At 40.7% G+C, this 23,158-nt stretch overlaps 1 protein-coding gene across 3 annotated transcripts in view; it reads right to left on the reverse strand.

The window, feature by feature from the left end:
- The window catches only part of pde1cb (phosphodiesterase 1C, calmodulin-dependent b), a 185,299-nt gene that overhangs the window by 65,231 nt on the left and 96,910 nt on the right, over positions 1-23,158 (reverse strand). For all 3 annotated transcript variants that reach the window (XR_009651346.1, XM_060906390.1, XM_060906389.1), the window contains exons 3-4: positions 22,061-22,174; positions 14,515-14,697 (exon numbers count right to left, since the gene is read on the reverse strand). Coding sequence is in view for 2 of the 3 variants with exons in the window: in XM_060906390.1 (XP_060762373.1) it covers positions 14,515-14,697; positions 22,061-22,174 (297 nt within the window). In the remaining variant the exon portion in view is untranslated. The remainder of the gene's footprint in view (positions 1-14,514; positions 14,698-22,060; positions 22,175-23,158) is intronic.

Consider the following 23,158-nt stretch of genomic DNA (forward strand, 5'->3'; position numbering starts at 1 on the left):
GAAAACACAAAATTGTCTGGGTGGCCCCAAACTTTTGAACGGTAGTGTATATATACTCTATTGATCACATATATTACGTTTGCACAATGTGCCACTAGTAAGATTTGTTTTCTTTGCTTTCAACAAAGTAGAAGAACCTGAGACTGGACTGGGCACTGAACCTGGACAGATGTTGCTCGCTTAACACTTAGCACTAACACCATAGGTAGTAAAAAGAATGGGCGGAGCCACTCCACAGGTTTTGAATGGACAGCAGTGAACCCGGATTGTGGGTGACTCCCTGGTGAACCTCTCAGTGACGGTTTGTCTACTGCACAGTAAAAGCCTCAATTTTGGTCACATAAGACAACATAAAGCAACACATAGCTGCCTTACATTCTATAATAGCTGCACCCTCACATTTTTTCTGGCTCTCTTTCTGACCTTGACCTTTTTTTTCCTTCAATCTGATTGGATTATTAATGTGCATCTCAGTGGCCAAACTCCAACACAGCGCTAAACACAATCCAACAAAACGTCACTGACGGCCCAATAGGTTTTTCAGATTTCCCTGAGAGCCTCTTTTCCAAACAATACAGTTTCTTTTCTCAATTTGTGGTTTGATAAAGCACGTTTCTTTTCGTGGCTTGAAACAAAAATAAGATATAATGGAAATGTAAAGTTTTCACTAAATTCAAAACAAAGACAAGAGCTTTTGTGTGGTGTGTGGTGAGATATCTCATCTCATTATCTCTAGCCGCTTTATCCTTCTACAGGGTCGCAGGCAAGCTGGAGCCTATCCCAGCTGACTACGGGCGAAAGGCGGGGTACACCCTGGACAAGTCGCCAGGTCATCACAGGGCTGACACATAGACACAGACAACCATTCACACTCACATTCACACCTACGCTCAATTTAGAGTCACCAGTTAACCTAACCTGCATGTCTTTGGACTGTGGGGGAAACCGGAGCACCCGGAGGAAACCCACGCGGACACGGGGAGAACATGCAAACTCCGCACAGAAAGGCCCTCGCCGGCCCCGGGGCTCGAACCCAGGACCTTCTTGCTGTGAGGCGACAGTGCTAACCACTACACCACCGTGCCGCCCCGTGGTGAGATATTAGGAAATAAAAGTCCGAGTTTTTGAATTAGATCAAAACAAAACACTTCTTAAGTTTGTGACCTGCAAGATAAAGTCATTAAAATGGCCGTGCATGATCTTTTATTAAAAAAAAAGCCTCAAAACTGAAATCCATTCTTCATTTTGTGTAATAAATTAGTATGGTTAGAAAGATAAATTACATGATTAGTGAATAATAATAATAATAATAATAATAATAATAATAATGCTTCTATTGTGCAAATTTACAGATTAATATGATCAAATGTGCATTACAAGATTAAAATCAACATAAAATATGACAAAGATATAAAATAGCTTATGGTAATGTCCTATGATAAAACACCCTGTGATTATTATAAAAACTATAAATGTGTCAGTCCACCAGATTTTCATACCAGATGCTCAGATTATGGATTTTGAGTTCTACGTGCTGCATTAAACTACCAAGCCTCTGTATGAAGGAAATACAAATCAAAATGAAATTGGACCAAGGGAAGTTACTGTAAATCTGTCATGAAATCATGTGCACACAATCCAAAATGGTCCATTTTCCAGGCACTGATGATTACAGATGATACAGAACCTTGTGAATCCATCAGGAGACAATCTCTACTGTAGATTGTTGGTGAATTTCCCAGATTCGTTCAGCAACAGACCACAAAATGCTGCTCGGAAAGTCAAGAAAACATGTGGTGAGCTATCAGTGCCGCCAAGCGAATGTTGCGCAAAAACTGCGCTCACATGATTGACACATTTTCACTACAAATCAAAATGTCATTCACAGATTATTATGGCAGAAGGAAGATATCTACTTGGCTCAGTTGTGGATGATGTTAAAAGTGTTAAATGTGTCCCATGGGGGGCGCTATTGAGGTGATTATTCATTTGTAGTTACTGGATCAGCCAGCAAAAACAAACGATGCAAGATATCGTGCGCTTTTCAAAGCCATTTCTATGCATTCTGTAAACAGAGCATCTGGTAGAAAAATCCCATGGTGCGACACAAATATTAAAATATCCTATTGTGAAGAGTCCATTAATAACTATGATAACCGTCCTATGTTCAAAAAGATATTCAAGATAGATATATGTAATGACAAGAGTGCTCTGAGAGCACAATATCCCCCACTGGCAACGATGCCATAACTCTGGTAAAATGTGAGTGAATTGAACAAAATTGCAATATGCGTGTTACCGACATATAACAAAGAATCCTGCCAAGTTTTTTTAAATTCCTCCAAAAATTGTGACTTGATTTCAGAACGTGAGTACCCTTCCTGGGACAGATGGATGGACATTGCCAAGACATAATCCACGTTCGGGCCTTTCAGCCAGCGAGGAATAAAAATTGTGAGGGAAGTTGATTTCAGAAAGCAAGCACACCTTGATGAAATTGCCAAAGTAGAAATTTGTTAATAATCAAGGGCATAACTCTGGTAAAATTTGCCCAAATTAAACGAAATTTCAGTATGCGTATAACTGTCATATAACAAAGCTTTTTGCCAAGTTTGGTGAAATTCCTCCACAAATTGTGAGAGGAGTTGATTTCAGAAGAACGTACAGCCTCATGAAATTGTCAAAGTATAAGTTATTTAATCAAGGCTCAAAACTCTGGTAAAATTTTCACAAATGAAATTAAATCGCAATATGCGTATTACCGTCATATAACAAGGTCTTTTGCCAAGCTTCGAGAAATTCGTCCAAAAAGGCGAGCACACCTTCATGAAATTGTGAAAGTACAAGGTTGTTAATCAAGGGCTGTAACTCTGGTAAAATGTGACAGAATTGAACAAAATAACAATATGCATATGTATAACAATGCTTCTTGTCAAGTTTTGTGAAATTCCTCCACAAATTGTGAGAAGATTTGATTTCAGATGGAAAACAGACTCTCATGAAATTGTCAAAGTATAATTTTGTTAATCAAGGGCTGTAACTCTGGGAAAATGTGACCCAATTGAACGAAATTACAATATGCGTATTACTGACATATAACAAAAAATCCTGCCAAGTTTCATGAAATTCCTCCAAATATTGTGCGAGGAGTTGATGGAAGAAAGTGAGCACCCTTCCCGGGACGGACGGACGAGCGGACATCGCCACAACATAATCCCCCTTCGGGCCTTTCGGCCAGTGGGGGATAAAAAACTAACATACTAAATATATCTCATCTCATCATCTCTAGCTGCTTTATCCTGTTCTACAGGGTCGCAGGCAAGCTGGAGCCTATCCCAGCTGACTACGGGCGAAAGGCGGGGTACACCCTGGACAAGTCGCCAGGTCATCACAGGGCTGACACATAGACACAGACAACCATTCACACTCACATTCACACCTACGCTCAATTTAGAGTCACCAGTTAACCTAACCTGCATGTCTTTGGACTGTGGGGGAAACCGGAGCACCCGGAGGAAACCCACGCGGACACGGGGAGAACATGCAAACTCCACACAGAAAGGCCCTCGCCGGCCACGGGGCTCGAACCCGGACCTTCTTGCTGTGAGGCGACAGCGCTAACCACTACACCACCGTGCCGCCCACTAAATATATCATGAATTCAAATTCACTAATTACAATAACAATATGATTCTGTAGCTTCTATACGATAGCTTCACGAGAACTAATAATAAAAAGCCAACCTAAACAAATATGTTTTCAGTAAACTCTTGAATCTATTAAAACCACATTCGTTTCGAACTTCTAAAGGTAATCTGCTCCATGCACCAGGTGCTGCCACAGAAAAGGCGTGGTCACCCAGGGTTTTCTCAGTTTTAATGGCAGATGGTTGAAGTAGTATGCCATTATTGGATCTTAAACTATACTGTGAATGATCCTTAATCTTAATCATATGAAGGACAAGCATGGTTTCTGAGACAAAACTAGCTGACACAGAGGACACATGGACACACACACACGTTTCCTTTTTCTTAGCGTCTCCTTACATGCATCCAAATCTGCGTCGTATACCTACACAGGCTTTAAACCTCATCTCATCTCATTATCTCTAGCCGCTTTATCCTTCTACAGGGTCGCAGGCAAGCTGGAGCCTATCCCGGCTGACTACGGGCGAAAGGCGGGGTACACCCTGGACAAGTCGCCAGGTCATCACAGGGCTGACACATAGACACAGACAACCATTCACACTCACATTCACACCTACGCTCAATTTAGAGTCACCAGTTAACCTAACCTGCATGTCTTTGGACTGTGGGGGAAACCGGAGCACCCGGAGGAAACCCACGCGGACACGGGGAGAACATGCAAACTCCACACAGAAAGGCCCTCGCCGGCCCCGGGGCTCGAACCCAGGACCTTCTTGCTGTGAGGCGACAGCGCTAACCACTACACCACCGTGCTGCCCGGCTTTAAACCTTCATCATTTATTTGAGTCTGGTCTTGTGAAAACACTCACAGCACATTCTCAGTTTCTGTGAGTAAACTGAACCCACAGAACTCGCACTTTTCATCATCGCAACTCAGTTCTGTAGTAAAATCCATTACAGATGTAATGAAATGACGCCACCTGATAAATATTCTCAGAGAGAGAGAGAGAGACCATGGGAAGAGGATAAATTGATCTTTTGCACTGTAACTGTGTGGGTTTTTTTGTTTTGTTGTTGTTTTTTTTGCATAGCCTCGTTAGACAGAACAGAAGGCTTGCAGAGCAGAAACACTCAAACTCACTTTCTATGCCACTTCAAGATTTATCAAGACATTTCACCAGCGAATGAAACTTTTACAGCCGCCAGGAGACAAATGTTTTTTCCAACAAGCACATCCGATCATTTTAATATGTTGTGCGAAACCGTTGAATATGTTGAGGGCTCCTCTTCATCCAAAACTCTGAGTTGACTGTCAAGAACTGTATTTATTATTTCTAATTATATTAATCATGCATCATTATTTTAACAGTTATTCCATGAAATCGAGTCGTACATGAGCTGATAGCCGATGAAGCGCGTAGCACCGAGTTGTCTATAAGCCATTAACAATGAGATTGAATGGAATAACTGTTTTATTCTATCCATATTCACTGGATTTTGAGAAACAGAGCATCTCATCCCATTATCTCTAGCTGCTTTATCCTTCTACAGGGTCGCAGGCAAGCTGGAGCCTATCCCAGCTGACTACGGGCGAAAGGCGGGGTACACCCTGGACAAGTCGCCAGGTCATCACAGGGCTGACACATAGACACAGACAACCATTCACACTCACATTCACACCTACGCTCAATTTAGAGTCACCAGTTAACCTAACCTGCATGTCTTTGGACTGTGGGGGAAACCGGAGCACCCGGAGGAAACCCACGCGGACACGGGGAGAACATGCAAACTCCGCACAGAAAGGCCCTCGCCGGCCCCGGGGCTCGAACCCGGACCTTCTCGCTGTGAGGCGACAGCGCTAACCACTACACCACCGTGCCACCCAGAAACAGAGCATTTTTAGTTTTATTTTTTGCAAATTCAATAAATAAAAACTTTATACAAAACGTCCGACAAAATAATTTCCGCTTAGAATGCAAACAAGCCGGCGAAATAACAGGAGCAATTTGTGAAAAATGTGATAATAATAATAATTCTTGAAAAATAAAAAAAGATACGTCCTTACCATCAAATACTTTCATTCCATCCCTTACAGAAAAACCACATGAACTTCACATGTGATTTTTCACATGTGAAATATGTGGAAAATGTGTTTTGCACATGGGAAACATGTGGTTTTGGCCCAATTTTATGTGAATCACATGTGGGAATGTTTTACACGTGCTCTACATGGTAACACGTTACAAAATCTGATACCATGTATTCCACGTTACCACATGTGGTAACATGTGATCACATAGGAAATACATGGGAAATTCATGTGTTTTTTCTGTAAGGGATATTTTGTTGCATTTTTTTTGTATGTGTGTTTTTTGGGGTTTTGTTTTTGAGTAGAGGTTTTTTTTTTTTGTCCTTGGTTGGTTCAGCAACACACTCTGCCATTTTGTTTTTCTCTACTCATGGTATATGAGCTGATATCCTAGTAGTAGAGTAGCCAATCAGAGCACACGATTGCTCATATCCAGTGAATGTGAATAGAATAATGATTAAAATACCATTAAATCAGAATAAGTAATGATATCATCTCATTATCTCGCTGTTAATCTATTTCAACTCTATCTGTTGACACCCAAAAATGATAAAGCCTGCTTCCACATGATAACTACCAAAGATCCATAATGGCCGAGTCTATCGTCAGGTCATCTGACAGAAATTCACTGACGATAGCAACAGGGATAATGAAAGGGATTTTTAACCTTCATCCTACCAAGTGGGGTCCATCTGGACCCCGCACCTATATGTTTGTTTGCCATTTTAAAAATATGTGACATACTGCCTCACCGTTTTATGAATTTGTCGGAATTTATGTCTTAATTAAAACACTAAAGCACCGGAAGATCAGCTTTTTGCATTGTGAAGGTATAATTAATTTGTTACTGGGGTCCAACCGGACCCCAGAGTAAAGTTTATCTGTCTTTCATTTTATAATTGAATAGCACACTGAAAGTTAACTTCTTTTATTTCTTTTATGTTCCATAATGAAACTACCAAGGCATTCCTTCTCGGGGTCCGTGTGGACCCCACTGCTGCAATAAGCACAGGCTGCAAAACAAAAGCCTTAAATTATTTTACAATTACTTTTTTGTTTTAAATTCTGTAAGAAAAGACCTAAGTTGTAATCCAGAATGTTTTACAGCTGCATGAGCTGCAAAAATCATGTATATAATGCCAATTTTTTTTTGTGGCGCTATAATTTGCTACATGTATGCTAGTTATTGCAATATTATTGCAATGTTATTGCATTTATAATACATCATTGATATTCAGCCATAGTGGATTTTGTTCTTCAATAAAGTTATGTCTGTTTGCTGCATTGAATTGGTTCTTACTGCATTGATTTCAAGGTATTCCCTCCTGGGGTCCATACGGACCCCGCCTGGTAGTTTGTGTATGTAAAATTGGCTGGTAGGATGAAGGTTAAGTGTGTTCTTTATGCCTTGGGCCCTTTAGTGTATTGCTGTTATTAATACAAGATGTTCTGAAGAAAACTTATCTGGTGATTTTGTCTTTATAAGCTTTAATTTTAAAGAAAAGTATTGGGGTCCAAACGGACCCCACATGGTAAGATTAAGGTGTAAAATAGCATGGTAGGATGAGGGTTAAAATGGGAGTTATGTCTGTCAGATATGTCAAAGAAATAGGACTTTATTCTTTAAAAATCTTTTATTGATATACTCAGTGTATTTTTAAATGACGTGCTGTTTTAGAAGACCAAATACCATATTTTCGATCTTGAAAATATTACCTCACTGAAAAAAGGACAGGAGAAATTTCTTATTTTGTGGGCAAGTGGTTAATGGATCCAGTTACGGTAGAATCTGCCTCTTGGGCTCAAAAAGGTGTTGTTTCAGTTCCTGGAACCAGCAGGAAAAATGTGAGGGGAGTTGAGTGAATGAACAGTATTTTCCCCTCCCTCTGTCTGTATCATGGCTGAAGTACCCTTGAGCAAGGCACCTAACCCCCCAACCGTTTCCTGGGCTAAAGCTGTAGCATAGCTGCCCACTGATTTGGGTATGTGTGTGTGCGCTCATTGCTCACTTGTGTTTTCACTGCTTCAGATTTACAGTGCCTTGCAAAAGTATTCATACCCCTTGAACTTTTTCACATTTTTCCACCTTACAACCACGAACTTAAAAGTTTTTTATTGAGATTTTATGTGATAGACCAACACAGAGTAGCACATAATTGTGAAGTGAAATGAAAATGATAAATGGTCTTCAAAATTTTAAACAAATAAAAATCTGAAAAACGTGATGTGCATTAGTATTCAGCCCCCCTGCGTCAATACTTTGTAGAGCCACCTTTTGCTGCAATTACAGCTGCAAGTCTTTTGTGGTATGTCTCTACCAGCTTTGCACATCTAGACACTGAAACTTTTGCCCATTCTTCTTTGCAAAACAGCTCAAGCTCAGCCAGATCGGATGGAGAGCGTCTGTGAACAGCAGTTTTCAAGTCTTGCCACAGATGCTCAATGGGATTTAGGTCTGGACTTTGACTGGGCCATTCTAACACATGAATATTCTTTGCTCTAAACCATTCCGTTGTAGCTCTGGCTGTATGTTTAGGGTCATTGTCTTGCTGGAAGGTGAATCTCCTTCCCAGTCTCAAGTCTTTTGCAGCCTCCAACAGGTTTTCTTCCAGGATTGCCCTGTATTTAGCTCCATCCATCTTCCCATCAACTCTGACCAGCTTCCCTGTCCCTGCTGAAGAAAAGCATCCCCATAGCATGATGCTGCCACCACCATGTTTCACAGTGGGGATGGTGTGTGCAGGGTGATGAGCAGTGTTAGTTTTCCGCCACACCTAGCGCTTTGCATTTAGGCCAAAAAGTTCAACTTTGGTCTCATCTGACCAAAGCACCTTCTTCCACATGTTTGTTGTGTCCTCTACATGGCTTCTTATGCCTGTCTTTCAACAATGGCTTTCTTCTTGCCACTCTTCCAAAAAGGCCAGATTTGTGGAGTGTATGACTTATAGTTGTCCTGTGCACAGATTCTCCCACCTGAGCTGTGGATTTCTGCAGCTCCTCCAGAGTGATCATGGGCCTCTCGGCTGCTTCTCTGACCAGTGCTCTCCTTGCTCGCTCTGTCAGTTTAGGTGGACGGCCATGTCTTGGTAGGTTTGCAGTTGTGCCATACTTTTTCCATTTTTGAATGATGGGTTGAACAGTGCTTCTTGAGATGTTCAGAGCTTGGGATATTTTTTTATAACCTAACCCTGCTTTAAACTTCTCCAGAACTTTATCCCTGACCTGCCTGGTGAGTTCTTTGGTCTTCATGATGCTGTTTGTTCTTCAGTGTTCTCTAACAAACCACTGAGGTCTTCACAGAACAAGTGTATTTATGCTGAGAGTAAATTACACACAGTAGGACTCTATTAACTAATTAGATGACTTCTGAAGGCAATTGATTGCACTGGATTGTATTTAGAGGTATCAGAGTACAGGGGGCTGAATACTAATGCACACCACATTTTTCAGATTTTTATTTGTTTAAAATTTTGAAGACCATTTATCATTTTCGTTTCACTTCACAATTATGTGCTACTCTGTGTTGGTCTATCACATAAAGTCTCAATAAAAAACTTTTAAGTTCGTGGTTGTAAGGTGGAAAAATTTGAAAAAGTTCAAGGGGTTTGAATACTTTTGCAAGGCACTGTATTCAGATAAATGCACAGGAGAAATTTCACTGTGCTTGAGTGTATGTGACAAATAAAAGCTACTTCTTCTTCTTCTTCTTCTTCTTCAATCATTAAACTACTTGTGATTGAGATACTGCACCAGCAAAAATCTGCACACGGACATAAACACATAAACATAAACACCACTCAGAGGCGGAGCTATAAAAATGATTTTGTATTTATATTCTGGCTCTGAAGAAACTGTCATCTCATCTCATTATCTCTAGCCGCTTTATCCTGTCCTACAGGGTCGCAGACAAGCTGGAGCCTATCCCAGCTGACTACGGGCGAAAGGCGGGGTACACCCTGGACAAGTCGCCAGGTCATCACAGGGCTGACACATAGACACAGACAACCATTCACACTCACATTCACACCTACGCTCAATTTAGAGTCACCAGTTAACCTAACCTGCATGTCTTTGGGGGAAACCCACACGGACACAGGGAGAACATGCAAACTCCGCACAGAAAGGCCCTTGCCAGCCACGGGGCTTGAACCTGGACCTTCTTGCTGTGAGGCAACAGCGCCAGCCACTACACCACCGTGCTGCCCCCTGAAGAAACTCTATCCATTAAATTTGTAATATTACAAAACCTTGATGTAATTGTTAATGCGGTTTTCTGTGTTGTGATGTTTACTGAGCATTTTTTGAAGGAGTCTCCAGTGTCAGTGCTTTGTAACAGTAAAGCTGTAAATGTAAAGACATGGGGCTTCAGGGCTTCTTGGTAAAATGACAAGCAGCATTTCTTTGTTGAGAGAGAAAATATAGAGGATGGTTTATAGCTACAATTCGTTAAGTAATAACAGGAAATAACTTGTTTGGGGGATGTTCCACGACTGTGAATAGCTAAAAAAAAAAAAAAATGATGTCAGTCTAGTATTGTCGGACTCGAGACCACTTCAGAAGAAAACTTTATTTGTCACACGTATTGTACACTCAAGCACAGACTTAGGCCGAATCCCATTTCACCCCTTGGACCAACCCCTTGGCCCTTCCCCTCCATTTTGCGCGTTCACGTGAAGGGGTAGGGGTATCCCAATCCCAGTTAACGCGGAGGGGTAGGGGAAGGGGTAGGGCTTCTGTACCCCTCCAAACGGAGATTTTCCTGGAGCTGACTCCGAACGAAGGGGTTTGAGTGATTTCCCACAATGCCATGCGGATTTCACCGAGATTTCATGCGGATTTCAGAAAGATGGCGGTTCCCGCGGCGAAAGATTGTCATAAATGTATTTTCTCCATTATTTACGTGTTTTAAGTTGTTATCCAGAGGAAACACGCCGCTTGATTCGCTTTCGAGCTGAGAATGAGCAGCGATTTCTGAAATCCAAGCTGCTGCTAAAAAGCTTTGGGAGTGAGTATTGTTTTCGGTTGCTTGACTGCGTACGTTTTGTTCTGTTATTCTCGCTTTTATTGTTTACATGAGTGTTCTGACACCTCATTCTGTCGGATGTGGTGCACGAAGCGCCAAAGATATCTCATTCAGTGGTGTTAGTTAACAAATCACACCCTGCCAGCAGAGATTTCTGGTTCTGGCTCTGACTGTAGCGGCTGGTCGCAGCCAATGACGCATTTGGTCGCGTTTTGCTAACGTAAACGCTGACGGAGGTACGCGATGACGTATGCGATCGTTGAAGGGCTATCCCAATACGTAGGGGTTGAATTTCAAGCCCTATCCCTTGTAGCTCAGTTTCAAGGGGAAGGGCCAAGGGGAAGGGGGAGGGGAAGGGGGAGGGGTAGGGGTAGAAATTAGAATTGGGATTGGGCCTTAAACATACAGTGCAATCTAACCTCTGTATTTAACCCATCTGAAGCAGTGAACACACACATGTGCACACAAGTGAGCAATGAGCACACACACACACACCCAGAGCAGTGAGCAACTATGCTACAGTGCCCAGGGAGCAGTTGGGGGTTAGGTGCCTTGCTCAAGGGCACTTCAGCCCAAGGCCGGCCCATGTTAATTTAATCGCATGTCTTTGAACTGTGGGGAAAACCGGAGCACCCAGAGGAAACCCACACAGACACGTGGAGAACATACAAACTCATACATGTCAACCTATACGGAATGTCCGTATTTTATACGGATTTGATTCAATAAACATAGTATACGGGCGTATAAATAAAGTTATACGGATTCTTTAAAAAAAACTTCAATATTTATTTAGAGCTATAATCAATTCCCACGATGATAAAAGAACGCATAACATTTACAAACGTACTGTACAGCACAGACAGCCAGTAAAGAGTCTTATGAAATCGCGCGTTATCTTGTGGTAGCGAGACTTCGTTCCACTTTTGATCATGCGCACACCGCATTGCGAGAATCCCGCCAACCGGGAAGTCATAGACATATAAACATAGACGCCGCCTTCTGCGTAGAATCATACGTCATCCTCGCCGCCATATTGGATGGGGCAAAGTGGAGATTCTTCAACCGTCTCTGGTATAGCGTCTAGACAGTAGCCGAGAATAAAGATGCCTCATTCATGTGCTGCGTTTAACTGTACCAACAGGTTTACCGTCCAAACGAGATCACATGGGATTACCTTTCACAGGTGAGACTGGAAAAATACTTTTCATTGTATTTGGTCATTATAACGTAATTTTACGAACAGATTTTCCTGACTTTGTGGCTAATATGAAGTCTCGCGCGTAATAGCCGCTCTGTGAAAACTGTCTCCAAACAACGAAGTATTTCCTTTGTAGCTACGCTGATAACACTTTGTGTTTTTGTCGAACATTGGAGCTTTGTATTCATTCTGAAGGTTTATTGTTATTAATATTGAATAAAAAGTAACTGGGATATATCATTGTTAATTATCATTCAAATTTTAGGTAAATTATTTTAATTTGCATCTTATACGGATTTTATAAGGGAAATACGGATTTTGGAGGTTGGTTATACAGGTTTGATTGAACAAAGGTTGACATGTATGCAATCTCCACACAGAAAGGCCGCCTGTCAGCCACTGAGCTCGAACCCAGAACCTTCTCATTGTGAGTGCTACTTTTTGAAGGTCTCAGTCTTGTCTTGGAATCGATTACATTTTTACTTGGTCTTGTCTCAGTATCGGACACAGAGGACCCTGGATTTTATTTCAAGAGCAGTCAAGACCACAACTGTAGGGATTTCACTAAATTGCCTGTACATTGTCTGATTTATTTGTTAAAATTGTTACTTTATTTGTCACATGTATACTCAGGCACATTGAAATTCCTCCTCTTTTAACCCATCTGAAGCAGTGAACACACATACACACACATACCCAGAGCAGTGGGCAGTTATGCTACAGTGCCCGGGGAGCAGTTTGGGGTTTGGTGTCTTGTTCAAGTACCATGAATACAGAGGGATGGGAAACTGCTGTTCATTCACTCTCCCCACATTTTTCCTGCTGGTCCTGGGACTCAAACTGATAACCCTTTGGGCCTAAGGCTGCCTCGCTAACCTTTAGCCTTTAACCTGCATTGGCTCCCAATCAAATTTCGTATTGATTATAAAATACTACTATTGACCTTTAAAGCACTGAATGGTCTCGCACCACAGTACCTGAGTGAACTTCTGCTCCTCTATGACCCGCCACGCCTACTTAGATCAAAAGGTGCAGGCTATCTCTTGGCACCTTGTATAGTGAAGGCTACATCAGGGGGCGGAGCCTTTTCTTACAAAGCCCCACAATTATGGAACAGCCTTCCAAGTAGTGTTCGGGAATCAGACACAGTCTCAGTGTTTAAGTCTCGGCTGAAAACATATCTGTTTAGTCAAGCCTTTTGTTAATGGTGTTTATGAGGTAAAGGTGTAGATCTGGAGGGTCCTCAGACAGAGTGTTTTGGTAAACTGGGATGTATGGATGCTGTCAGTCCCCACTCGCTTGCTCACTCGAGTTTGTTGACGGTGTAGTGGCTGCTGCTTTATGTCCCGGGGCTCCCTCATGCCTGTGTTACCTTCTGGCTCTCCCCTTTTAGTTATGCTGTCATAGTTAGTTGCTGGAGTCCCTGCTTGTACTCAGTGCAATATGTATACTGTTCCTACTTATTCAGGTGACATTGGGCATACCTAACAACCTGTGTCCCCCCCCCCCATCTGTCCCTCTGAGTTACATGTCGGTCCTGGGATCGAGATGCTGACCTCTTCTGCTCCTCGGACCTGCCTGATCCATCCTGGTGCCCTGTGTCTGGTTGGAATCTCATTGCATCGCTCCTGTGGAGGACGGCCCCATGAGGATAGATGAAAGTCACACTTGGAAGACACTCTGGACACTTACAGTAATGCTTTTATGGCTGAGGACTACAGTTGACTTGCTAACTTTAGGACTGCAGTTGTCATGAACAGTTTTGCACTCAAGTTTCCGTCAATGAAGAGTTTATAACATCAACGAAACTGACTTCATGTTAAAACTGTTATAGTCATGCTGTCTGTTGTTGCCCAAATGAGGATGGGTTCCCTTTTGAGTCTGGTTCCTCTCGAGGTTTCTTCCTCATGTCATCTGAGGGAGTTTTTCCTTGCCACCGTCGCCACAGGCTTGCTCATTGGGGATAGATTAGGGATAAAATTAGCTCATGTTTTAAGTCGTTCAAATTCTGTAAAGCTGCTTTGCGACAATGTTTATTGTTAAAAGTGCTATACAAACAAACTTGACTTGACTTGACTTGACTTTAGGCCATGTGTGATTGCCCCCTTCTGTGATTGGACATAAAATTTCCTGCTACAAGTGTGACCAATAAAGTGACTCCTTGCTAATTTGAAAATGTTCTTCCTGTTAATGGCCATCACCCCCACCCTTCACACCCACTGGTCTGATCCTGGTCTTGACTCAGTCTCACTCTACCCTGGTCTTGGTCTTGACTTGATCTCAACCCCGCAAATTCTTGGTCTTGTCTCGGTCTTGATACACTTTGGTCTTGGCAATGACTTGGTCTCGGTGTAGGTGGTTTTAACTACAACACTAGTCAGTCTTTAATTACATTTTCTATTTATAGCTTTCTTTTTATTAGTACATCTGAGCTGCATTTTGAAACGACTGTATTAAGTTTGAAAGGTGCAGAAGAATAAAATTGTTTTCCATTCAAATTGACTTTCAGCTGGAAAATCTTGGTGTCATTAAATTCTGTTGCTTGTGACCTCACCTCTCGACGAATATCCCAGCCTGCACAGCATGTACGATGCTGCGGAATCGTGGCTTCTCCTCTGTCCGTCTCAGCATCAGCCCCATCTGACGTGTGAAGGTGGAGGCCAGCCAATCACGCACCTCTGATGGCACCGAGTCCGATTGGATATCACTGAGCTCATCCTCCGTGTCCACCAACCGCCTGAGAGAGAGAAAGAGAGAGAGAGAGAGAGAGAGAGAGAGGGGTGTGAAGGTCCATGTCCATGAAAATTAGCCAGGCACCAATAATAGTGTGTCTAATGCTAACGACAGTGGGCTTGCCAAACCTTCCACCCCATGTCACGACAGCTATCTCGGTGATTATGTTAATCCTGGGATTTCTTCATTTGGAACAGATGGTCTTTAAAACCCATGTTGTAAACTTCCAAACAATTTCACGTCTCGTGTTGAACTGGAGGTATTCATAGTACAATGTTTTGGTTATTCATTCATCACACTTACTCATCATTTCCTGTCAGAATTGTTTCTGCCTTTCTTCTGTACATACTATGACACAGAAGCTCTTTTCTCTGAATAATAAACCACACACAAAAAAACAAACAAACCATAATTCTACATTGTGGCTTTGCATGTGTGAGGTTGGCATTCTTGTCCGATAGTAACTAGGCATATAATGATATGAGGGTACTTCAAAAAGTTCTCGGCCTCACCCAGAAACAAGGGGCATAACTCACATTTTGGGGGCATAACTGTATACTATAAAGCCTTATATCACTGTCCACAAAAACTGAAATGTTTGTTGTCATTTCTTTGCAGGTGACACCCTTTGAAACTCAGTAGATGAGAGTGAGAGGGAATCCAAACAGGGACTGGAGGACAGGGACTGGTGACAGGGATTGTTGTAACAAGGACATGGATTGGACACATGTACTCTTCACTTTGGACAGGGATTGGTGTAACAAGGACATGGATTGGACACATGTACTCTTCACTTTGGACAGGGATTGGTGTAACAAGGACATGGATTGGACACACGTACTCTTCACTTTGGACAGGGATTGGTGTAACAAGTCTGTTACACAACAACAAAAAAAATTGTCTTCAGGGAAATTTTGTAGACTCCAACTGTCAATTCTGGTGATATACATCCATGCTCGTACAGATATGGTTTATTCTAGTAATGACCTTAAGTGTTTTGATATGGCAGTGTCAAAGGCAGACGAGGAATCATGGTTACAGTTAATAAATAAACCAGAGGGTAACAAACTTCGTACTTACCGTCTTTTTAAGGATACATTTGAGACAGAGCCCTATGTACAAAATATATTATCAAGACCGCATCGAAGTGCCTTTGCTAAATTCAGATGTGGAGTTGCTCCTTTAGCAATAGAAACTGGTAGATATACAAACACCCCAGTGGACAGACGTTATTGTACAGTATGTAATAATGGCTCCATTGAATCAGAAGCCCATGTTATTTTACACTGTGACATCTATGTGGACATTCGTGATGAATTATTTCATACATTATCTAAGTATATTGTTAATTTTAATGATTTTGATGATACAAATAAATTGTGTGTAATTTTATCTGGTAAATATTGCATCAACGAATGTGCCAAAGCCTGCTACCTTATTCTAAATAGAAGATTGTTTTTTACGAGTTCCAATTTATAAAACAACTGTTTGTGCTTTGTCTCCTTGGTACCATATTGTACGTTTATATATATATATATATATATATATTTAATGACTTTTTTAGTTGGTGTCTCACAACTCTTTTTGAGTGGTCCCTAACACTTTTTATTTTTGTCAAAGGGAGGGGGGTAATTTGACTGAATTTTATATTTGTATACCTCTATATTGTATTTTTATTGCGTGTTGTGGAGTGACACCGAAATAAAGTATATCTATCTATCTATCTATCTATCTATCTATCTATCTATCTATCTATCTATCTACAACCCCAATTCCAAAAAAGTTGGGACAAAGTACAAATTGTAAATAAAAATGGAATGCAATGATGTGGAAGTTTCAAAATTCCATATTTTATTCAGAATAGAACATAGATGACATATCAAATGTTTAAACTGAGAAAATGTATCATTTAAAGAGAAAAATTAGGTGATTTTAAATTTCATGACAACAACACATCTCAAAAAAGTTGGGAGAAGGCCATGTTTACCATTGTGAGACATCCCCTTTTCTCTTTACAACAGTCTGTAAACGTCTGGGGACTGAGGAGACAAGTTGCTCAAGTTTAGGGATAGGAAGGTTAACCCATTCTTGTCTAATGTAGGATTCTAGTTGCTCAACTGTCTTAGGTCTTTTTCCTCATATCTTCTGTTTTATGATGCGCCAAATGTTTTCTATGAGTGAAAGATCTGGACTGCAGGCTGGCCAGTTCAGTACCCGGACCCTTCTTCTACGCAGCCATGATGCTGTAATTGATGCAGTATGTGGTTTGGCATTGTCATGTTGGAAAATGCAAGGTCTTCCCTGAAAGAGATGTCATCTGGATGGGAGCATATGTTGCTCTAGAACCTGGATATACCTTTCAGCATTGATGGTGTCTTTCCAGATGTGTAAGCTGCCCATGCCACACGCACTAATGCAACCCCATACCATCAGAGATGCAGGCTTCTGAACTGAGCGCAGATAACAACTTGGGTTGTCCTTCTCCTCTTTAGTCCGAATGACACGGCGTCCCTGATTTCCATAAAGAACTTCAAATTTTGATTCGTCTGACCACAGAACAGTTTTCCACTTTGCCACAGTCCATTTTAAATGAGTCTTGGCCCAGAGAAGACGTCTGCGCTTCTGGATCATGTTTAGATACGGCTTCTTCTTTGAACTATAGAGTTTTAGCTGGCAACGGCAGATGGCACGGTGAATTGTGTTCACAGATAAATGTTCTCTGGAAATATTCCTGAGCCCATTTTGTGATTTCCAATACAGAAGCATGCCTGTATGTGATGCAGTGCCGTCTAAGGGCCCGAAGATCACGGGCACCCAGTATGGTTTTCTGGCCTTGACCTTTACGCACAGAGATTCTTCCAGATTCTCTGAATCTTTTGATGATATTATGCACTGTAGATGATGATATGTTCAAACTCTTTGCAATTTTACACTGTCGAACTCCTTTCTGATATTGCTCCACTATTTGTCGGCGCAGAATTAGGGGGATTGGTGATTCTCTTCCCATCTTTACTTCTGAGAGCCGCTGCCACTCCAAGATGCTCTTTTTATACCCAGTCATGTTAATGACCTATTGCCAACTGACCTAATGAGTTGCAATTTGGTCCTCCAACTGTTCCTTTTTTGTACCTTTAACTTTTCCAGCCTCTTATTGCCCCTGTCCCAACTTTTTTGAGATGTGTTGCTGTCATGAAATTTCAAATGAGCCAATATTTGGCATGAAATTTCAAAATGTCTCACTTTTGACATTTGATATGTTGTCTATGTTCTACTGTGAATACAATATCAGTTTTTGAGATTTGTAAATTATTGCATTCCGTTTTTAGTTACAATTTGTACTTTGTCCCAACTTTTTTGGAATCGGGGTTCTATCTATCTATCTATCTATCTATCTATCTATCTATCTATCTATCTATCTATCTATCTATCTATCTATCTATCTATCTATCTATCTATCTATCTATCTATCCATGTACATTATTGCCAGGGAGGACCACTTTGGGGCTCTCCTTCGATAGATGATCAGTGCCAGATGTACATGTACATAACAATGTGGACACAGATACAGTGTGATAAGCAGCACACAGTAACTGTTATCGTCACTGTTATAGGCTTACAGGGCACTACATGTAAACTGCTATATGGGATTAAGATACATCATCCAGCTGAAAGTAGTCTATTAGATTAGACTACCTCCTTAATTGTTTATAAGTATGCTAATATGGCAGCAGAAAGTTGGTGATAGATCCATCATATAAACTCACCTCCCTGCACGTAAAGCTTCAGTTATTATCAGGTTAACTGTGTCTGTGAATCTATTGTTTATACTCCGATGTGAAAATGTAACAGTAAGGGCTAATGTTACGGCACGTTTGACCCCTGACTCCTCGGGTAAACTGCCCAATTCCAAGCAGCTGTACGACCAAACCCTAGGACCATCACAGCCCCTGTGAAGAGCACCTTTCAGAAGAAGTCAGGTTCATGGGTAATAACTACTAGTTTTTATTTAAAACTAAATAAGTGATACTTCATTTTCTTTTAATGCCATGTTGATTTGACGTCACACGCTAAACTTGATTGTCACACTAACCTTCATCTCTATTTCTGACCAAACAATGAAACAACTTTTCAGGGATATTTTCAGCTTTTACACATCCCTCAACGATTTCTGTAGGTTTGTTTAACTGCCAAATAGCAAACGAAGCAAACGTATCAATTTCACGCTGATTCAGACTTGGCAAATGGAGGAATAAGTGTGAAATTGCACAAACACACCTATAAAAAGCAGAGGTGCATAAAATTCTCACTTCTTGTCCCATCCAGGTTCAGTCATTTGTAATATTTCCCCAACTTCAGTGCAGACATATGAAGTAAATATGATGAGGGAACTAGCACCCCAATCCATCACACACAGAATGTCCCTGTGATGAACGACCGTCTGATTTAAGGCGAGTTCCCCGAAGAATGCAGTGGCGAAAAAATATCTTTGCTTGGACCTTGACCTTGTTTTTTCGAAACGTTTTTGAAAATGTAAAAATAATAATAATAATAATAATAATAATAATAATAATAATAAAAGTTTGTAAGGAGTCAAGGAATCTCTACAAAAGTATTATTTTAGGGCTTGTACTTCACATGAGTGTTACAATATAAGAAATTAATATTTAATTACATTTCAGTTTAAACTTTCACTAATCTCAGTGATGTTTTCGCTAATCTCAGGTGTTTCAGGAATCCGTAGGTATTTGAATCAACACAGATGCAACACTTTATATAAGGGGTGTGTTCCTACGACTAAACGACACCGAGACAAACTCAAATGACATAAACCTACATAGACATTTATCATCAAAAGATTGCATTATGACAGGATGACTTTATGATGTCTATCTTGCTCAGATGTCTATCTTCTGGTATGTCAGTGTCACATAATACTGGAATTATAAAGATTATATGGACACGAATGTTTTACTGGGAAATACACCACTCGTATTTTTCATACGAGCTCCATCTGGGACATGGAGAACCAAAACTGTGACATAAATCTCTATATGTGACTCGTGAGGAAATCGATGAACTGTTTTGATAAATTTGGGTACTTTTTGTTTGTGAATATGTCTATATAATAAAAAGAAAATCACATGTTGGCTTGAAGATATGAAGTTTATCTTCATGTGTTGAAAAACTGAATGGAATATATCTGATATACCACGAAAAAAAGCTATTATTATTATTACCTCATCTCATCTCAGATAAAGCGGCTAGAGATTATTATTATTATTATTATTATTAATACATACACATTCCTTTCGGGTGTTCAACGCATCTTTCTCTTTCAAAATTCTCTCAAAATCTTCCGTATTTAACGAAGCAAACCTGGCGGCCATGTTTGTTTATAAATTGTCACAGTCGCTCGCTAGCGCGGAAGTTTTACATCTCTGATGTGACGTACAGTGGGGCAAAAAAGTATTTAGTCAGTCACCAATTGTGCAAGTTCTCCCACTTAAAAAGATGCGAGAGGCCTGTAATTTTCATCATAGGTATACCTCAACTATGAGAGACAAAATGAGAAAAAAAAATCCAGAAAATCACTGTGGCAGCGGGGGCGTGGTCAAGCGCCGGTCTGTGACAGGAGGGCGGAGTCAGGGAAGGTAAGTGGCAGAATCACTACACCTGAGAGCAATTAACCTGTGTTTGTGTGTCTTCCCAGTGACCGCGCCCTATATCAGGAGGGAGAGCGAGAGCGGAAGGAGCTCAGCCCTGAACAAGATGCCAATTGTGTGTGTCTGTTGGAGTGTGGGAAAGTGTGAAACTGAAAAGTCTAGCAATAAACGCTATTGTGAACCTGATCTCTGTCCTGCCGTCCTCTGTGCTCCACCCACCAATACTGAACTAAAAGTTCTATTTTGGTTTCATCTGACCATATGACATTCTCCCAGTCCTCTTCTGGATCATCCAAATGCAAACTTCAGACGGGCCTGGACATGTACTGGTTTAAGCAGGGGGACACGTCTGGCACTGCAGGATTTGAGTCCCTGGCGGTGTAGTGTGTTACTGATGGTAGCCTTTGTTACTTTGGTCCCAGCTCTCTGCAGGTCATTCACTAGGTCCCCCCGTGTGGTTCTGGGATTTTTGCTCACCGTTCATGTGATCATTTTGACCCCACGGGGTGAGATCTTGTGTGGAGCCCCAGATCGAGGGAGATTATCAGTGGTCTTGTATGTCTTCCATTTTCTAATAATTGCTCCCACAGTTGATTTCTTCACACCAAGCTGCTTACCTATTGCAGATTCAGTCTTCCCAGCCTGGTGCAGGTCTACAATTTTGTTTCTGGTGTCCTTTGACAGCTTTTTGTGGACAGTTTGAGGTTGTGGACAGGTGTCTTTTATACTGATAACGAGTTCAAACAGGTGCCATTAATACAGGTAACGAGTGGAGGACAGAGGAGCCTCTTAAAGAAGAAGTTACAGGTCTGTGAGAGCCAGAAATCTTGCTTGTTTGTAGGTGAACAAATACTTATTTTACCAAGGAATTTACCAATTAATCAATTAAAAATCCTACAATGTGATTTCCTGGATTCTTTCCCCCCATTCTGCCTCTCATAGTTGAAGTGTACCTATGATGAAAATTACAGGCCTCTCTCATCTTTTTAAGTGGGAGAACTTGCACAATTGGTGGCTGACTAAATACTTTTTTGCCCCACTGTATGTTGCCTTGACAACCATGCAATATCATAAACCATATTCAATGCTCATTCTCCACTGGGTAGAGTGATGTAATACACATAGGATAAGCGATATGCTAACAATATTGCATGTTATTAAAGCAAATTAATGAAACCTGCTGTGGATGAGTATTATGCAGCTGGCCAATATTTACTGTTATGCTATGATGCCATATTACATTTTATTCTATTTGTAATATTTATTTTCCTTTCAGCCAGTAGGTATGACATCGTACCTTTACACCATGTTGTTTTTCTTTTCAAAACCAAACAACAATTAATTAATCAACAGAAAAACACTGATTACAAAAAGTTCATCTGTTCAAAAGTCTACAGGATTCCTCACATCCTTCAATTTGCATTTCTTTCTACTCGTTCAGCTCATTTGTTTTTATCTCACTGAATATCAACTGGCTTTGAGCCAAGCAATCTGCAGCAGCGATGAATTATGGACCATAAATCTCAGCTTTACTTCCACAAATTAATCATGGCTGTTTTTTAAACGCTTCCCGGTGGCTTTCCAGATTAATTGTCAAAAGACTCTGTAAGAACAATATGTAACATTCTGGCTTTGAACTGGTTCGATTACAAATTATAAATCATCATTGGTTTTAAAGCTGAAACGCTGTGGTCAATACTTTACCTCGTCTCTTCAATGTAGACGGATTCGAGCACCGAGGAGGCATATTCAAGGTTCTTCTTCAGGTCGATCAGGGACGCTTCACCTCTCTCCAGCTGTTTCACCAAACACCGCAATCTGGACATAAAATACAACAGAGATTTAATTTAAACTTCAACCCGAAATCACTGACCTGCACATGCTAGAAATCAGAGAGTCCCAAAAGTCAGAACTTTAACACACTTCTTTTTTTTTTAAACAATTGTTTTTATTTTATTGGGTTCTGCAGAAACAAAATTTGCATCGACCAACTGTGTTAGTTGCTTTTCATTTGTTATACCACAATGCTGCTGAATTCTCAAATCTGATTGGTCTGTATGACACCTGCTCTGACAATACATCCAGCTCCAAATCGCAGGTTTAAAATCGTTTCGATAGTAACAGCTAATTCATTGGGACTTGTATGGCTGCATATGAGCTATGATTAATAGTAAACAGATTACTGATTAAAAAAAAGTCCTGCTAATTAGTAAATAATACTCTATTATATACATATATTCAGTGATATGGTGAAGGTTTGGGTGAGGAGGCTGTGTTTTATTTAATATTTAATATTTAATAATATAAGATTTTTTTCGAAGGAGTCTCCAGTGTCAGTGTTTTGTCGCTTTGAAAAAATTGGAAGTAACTTTAACTTTTCCACAACAAGAAAGTCTTTAATATGGAAGACGTTGTAGTTTGCAGTTTCTCAGGAACAAGCTGAAGAAGAAAATGTGAAGGAATAACTGTTTTTATTCAATCCACATTCACTGGATATGAGCAATCGTGTGCCCTGATTGGCTCCTCTACTACTAGGATATCAGCTCATATACCATGAGTAGAGAAAAACAAAATGGCGGAGCGTGTTGCTGAACCAACCGAGGATGAAATAAAAACTCTGCTCGAAAACAAAACCCAAAAAAAAATTTAAAAAAGCAACAGAATATGAAATGAAAGTATTTGATGGTAAGAATGTATATATTTTTTAATTTTTCAAGAATTATTGTTATTATGACATTTTTCACAAATTGCTCCTGTCATTTCGCCGGTTTGTTTACATTCTAAGCGGAAATGATTTCATCA

The sequence above is a fragment of the Neoarius graeffei genome, chromosome 23, assembly GCF_027579695.1.
Source record: "Neoarius graeffei isolate fNeoGra1 chromosome 23, fNeoGra1.pri, whole genome shotgun sequence".
Classification (NCBI taxonomy): Eukaryota; Metazoa; Chordata; class Actinopteri; order Siluriformes; family Ariidae; genus Neoarius; species Neoarius graeffei.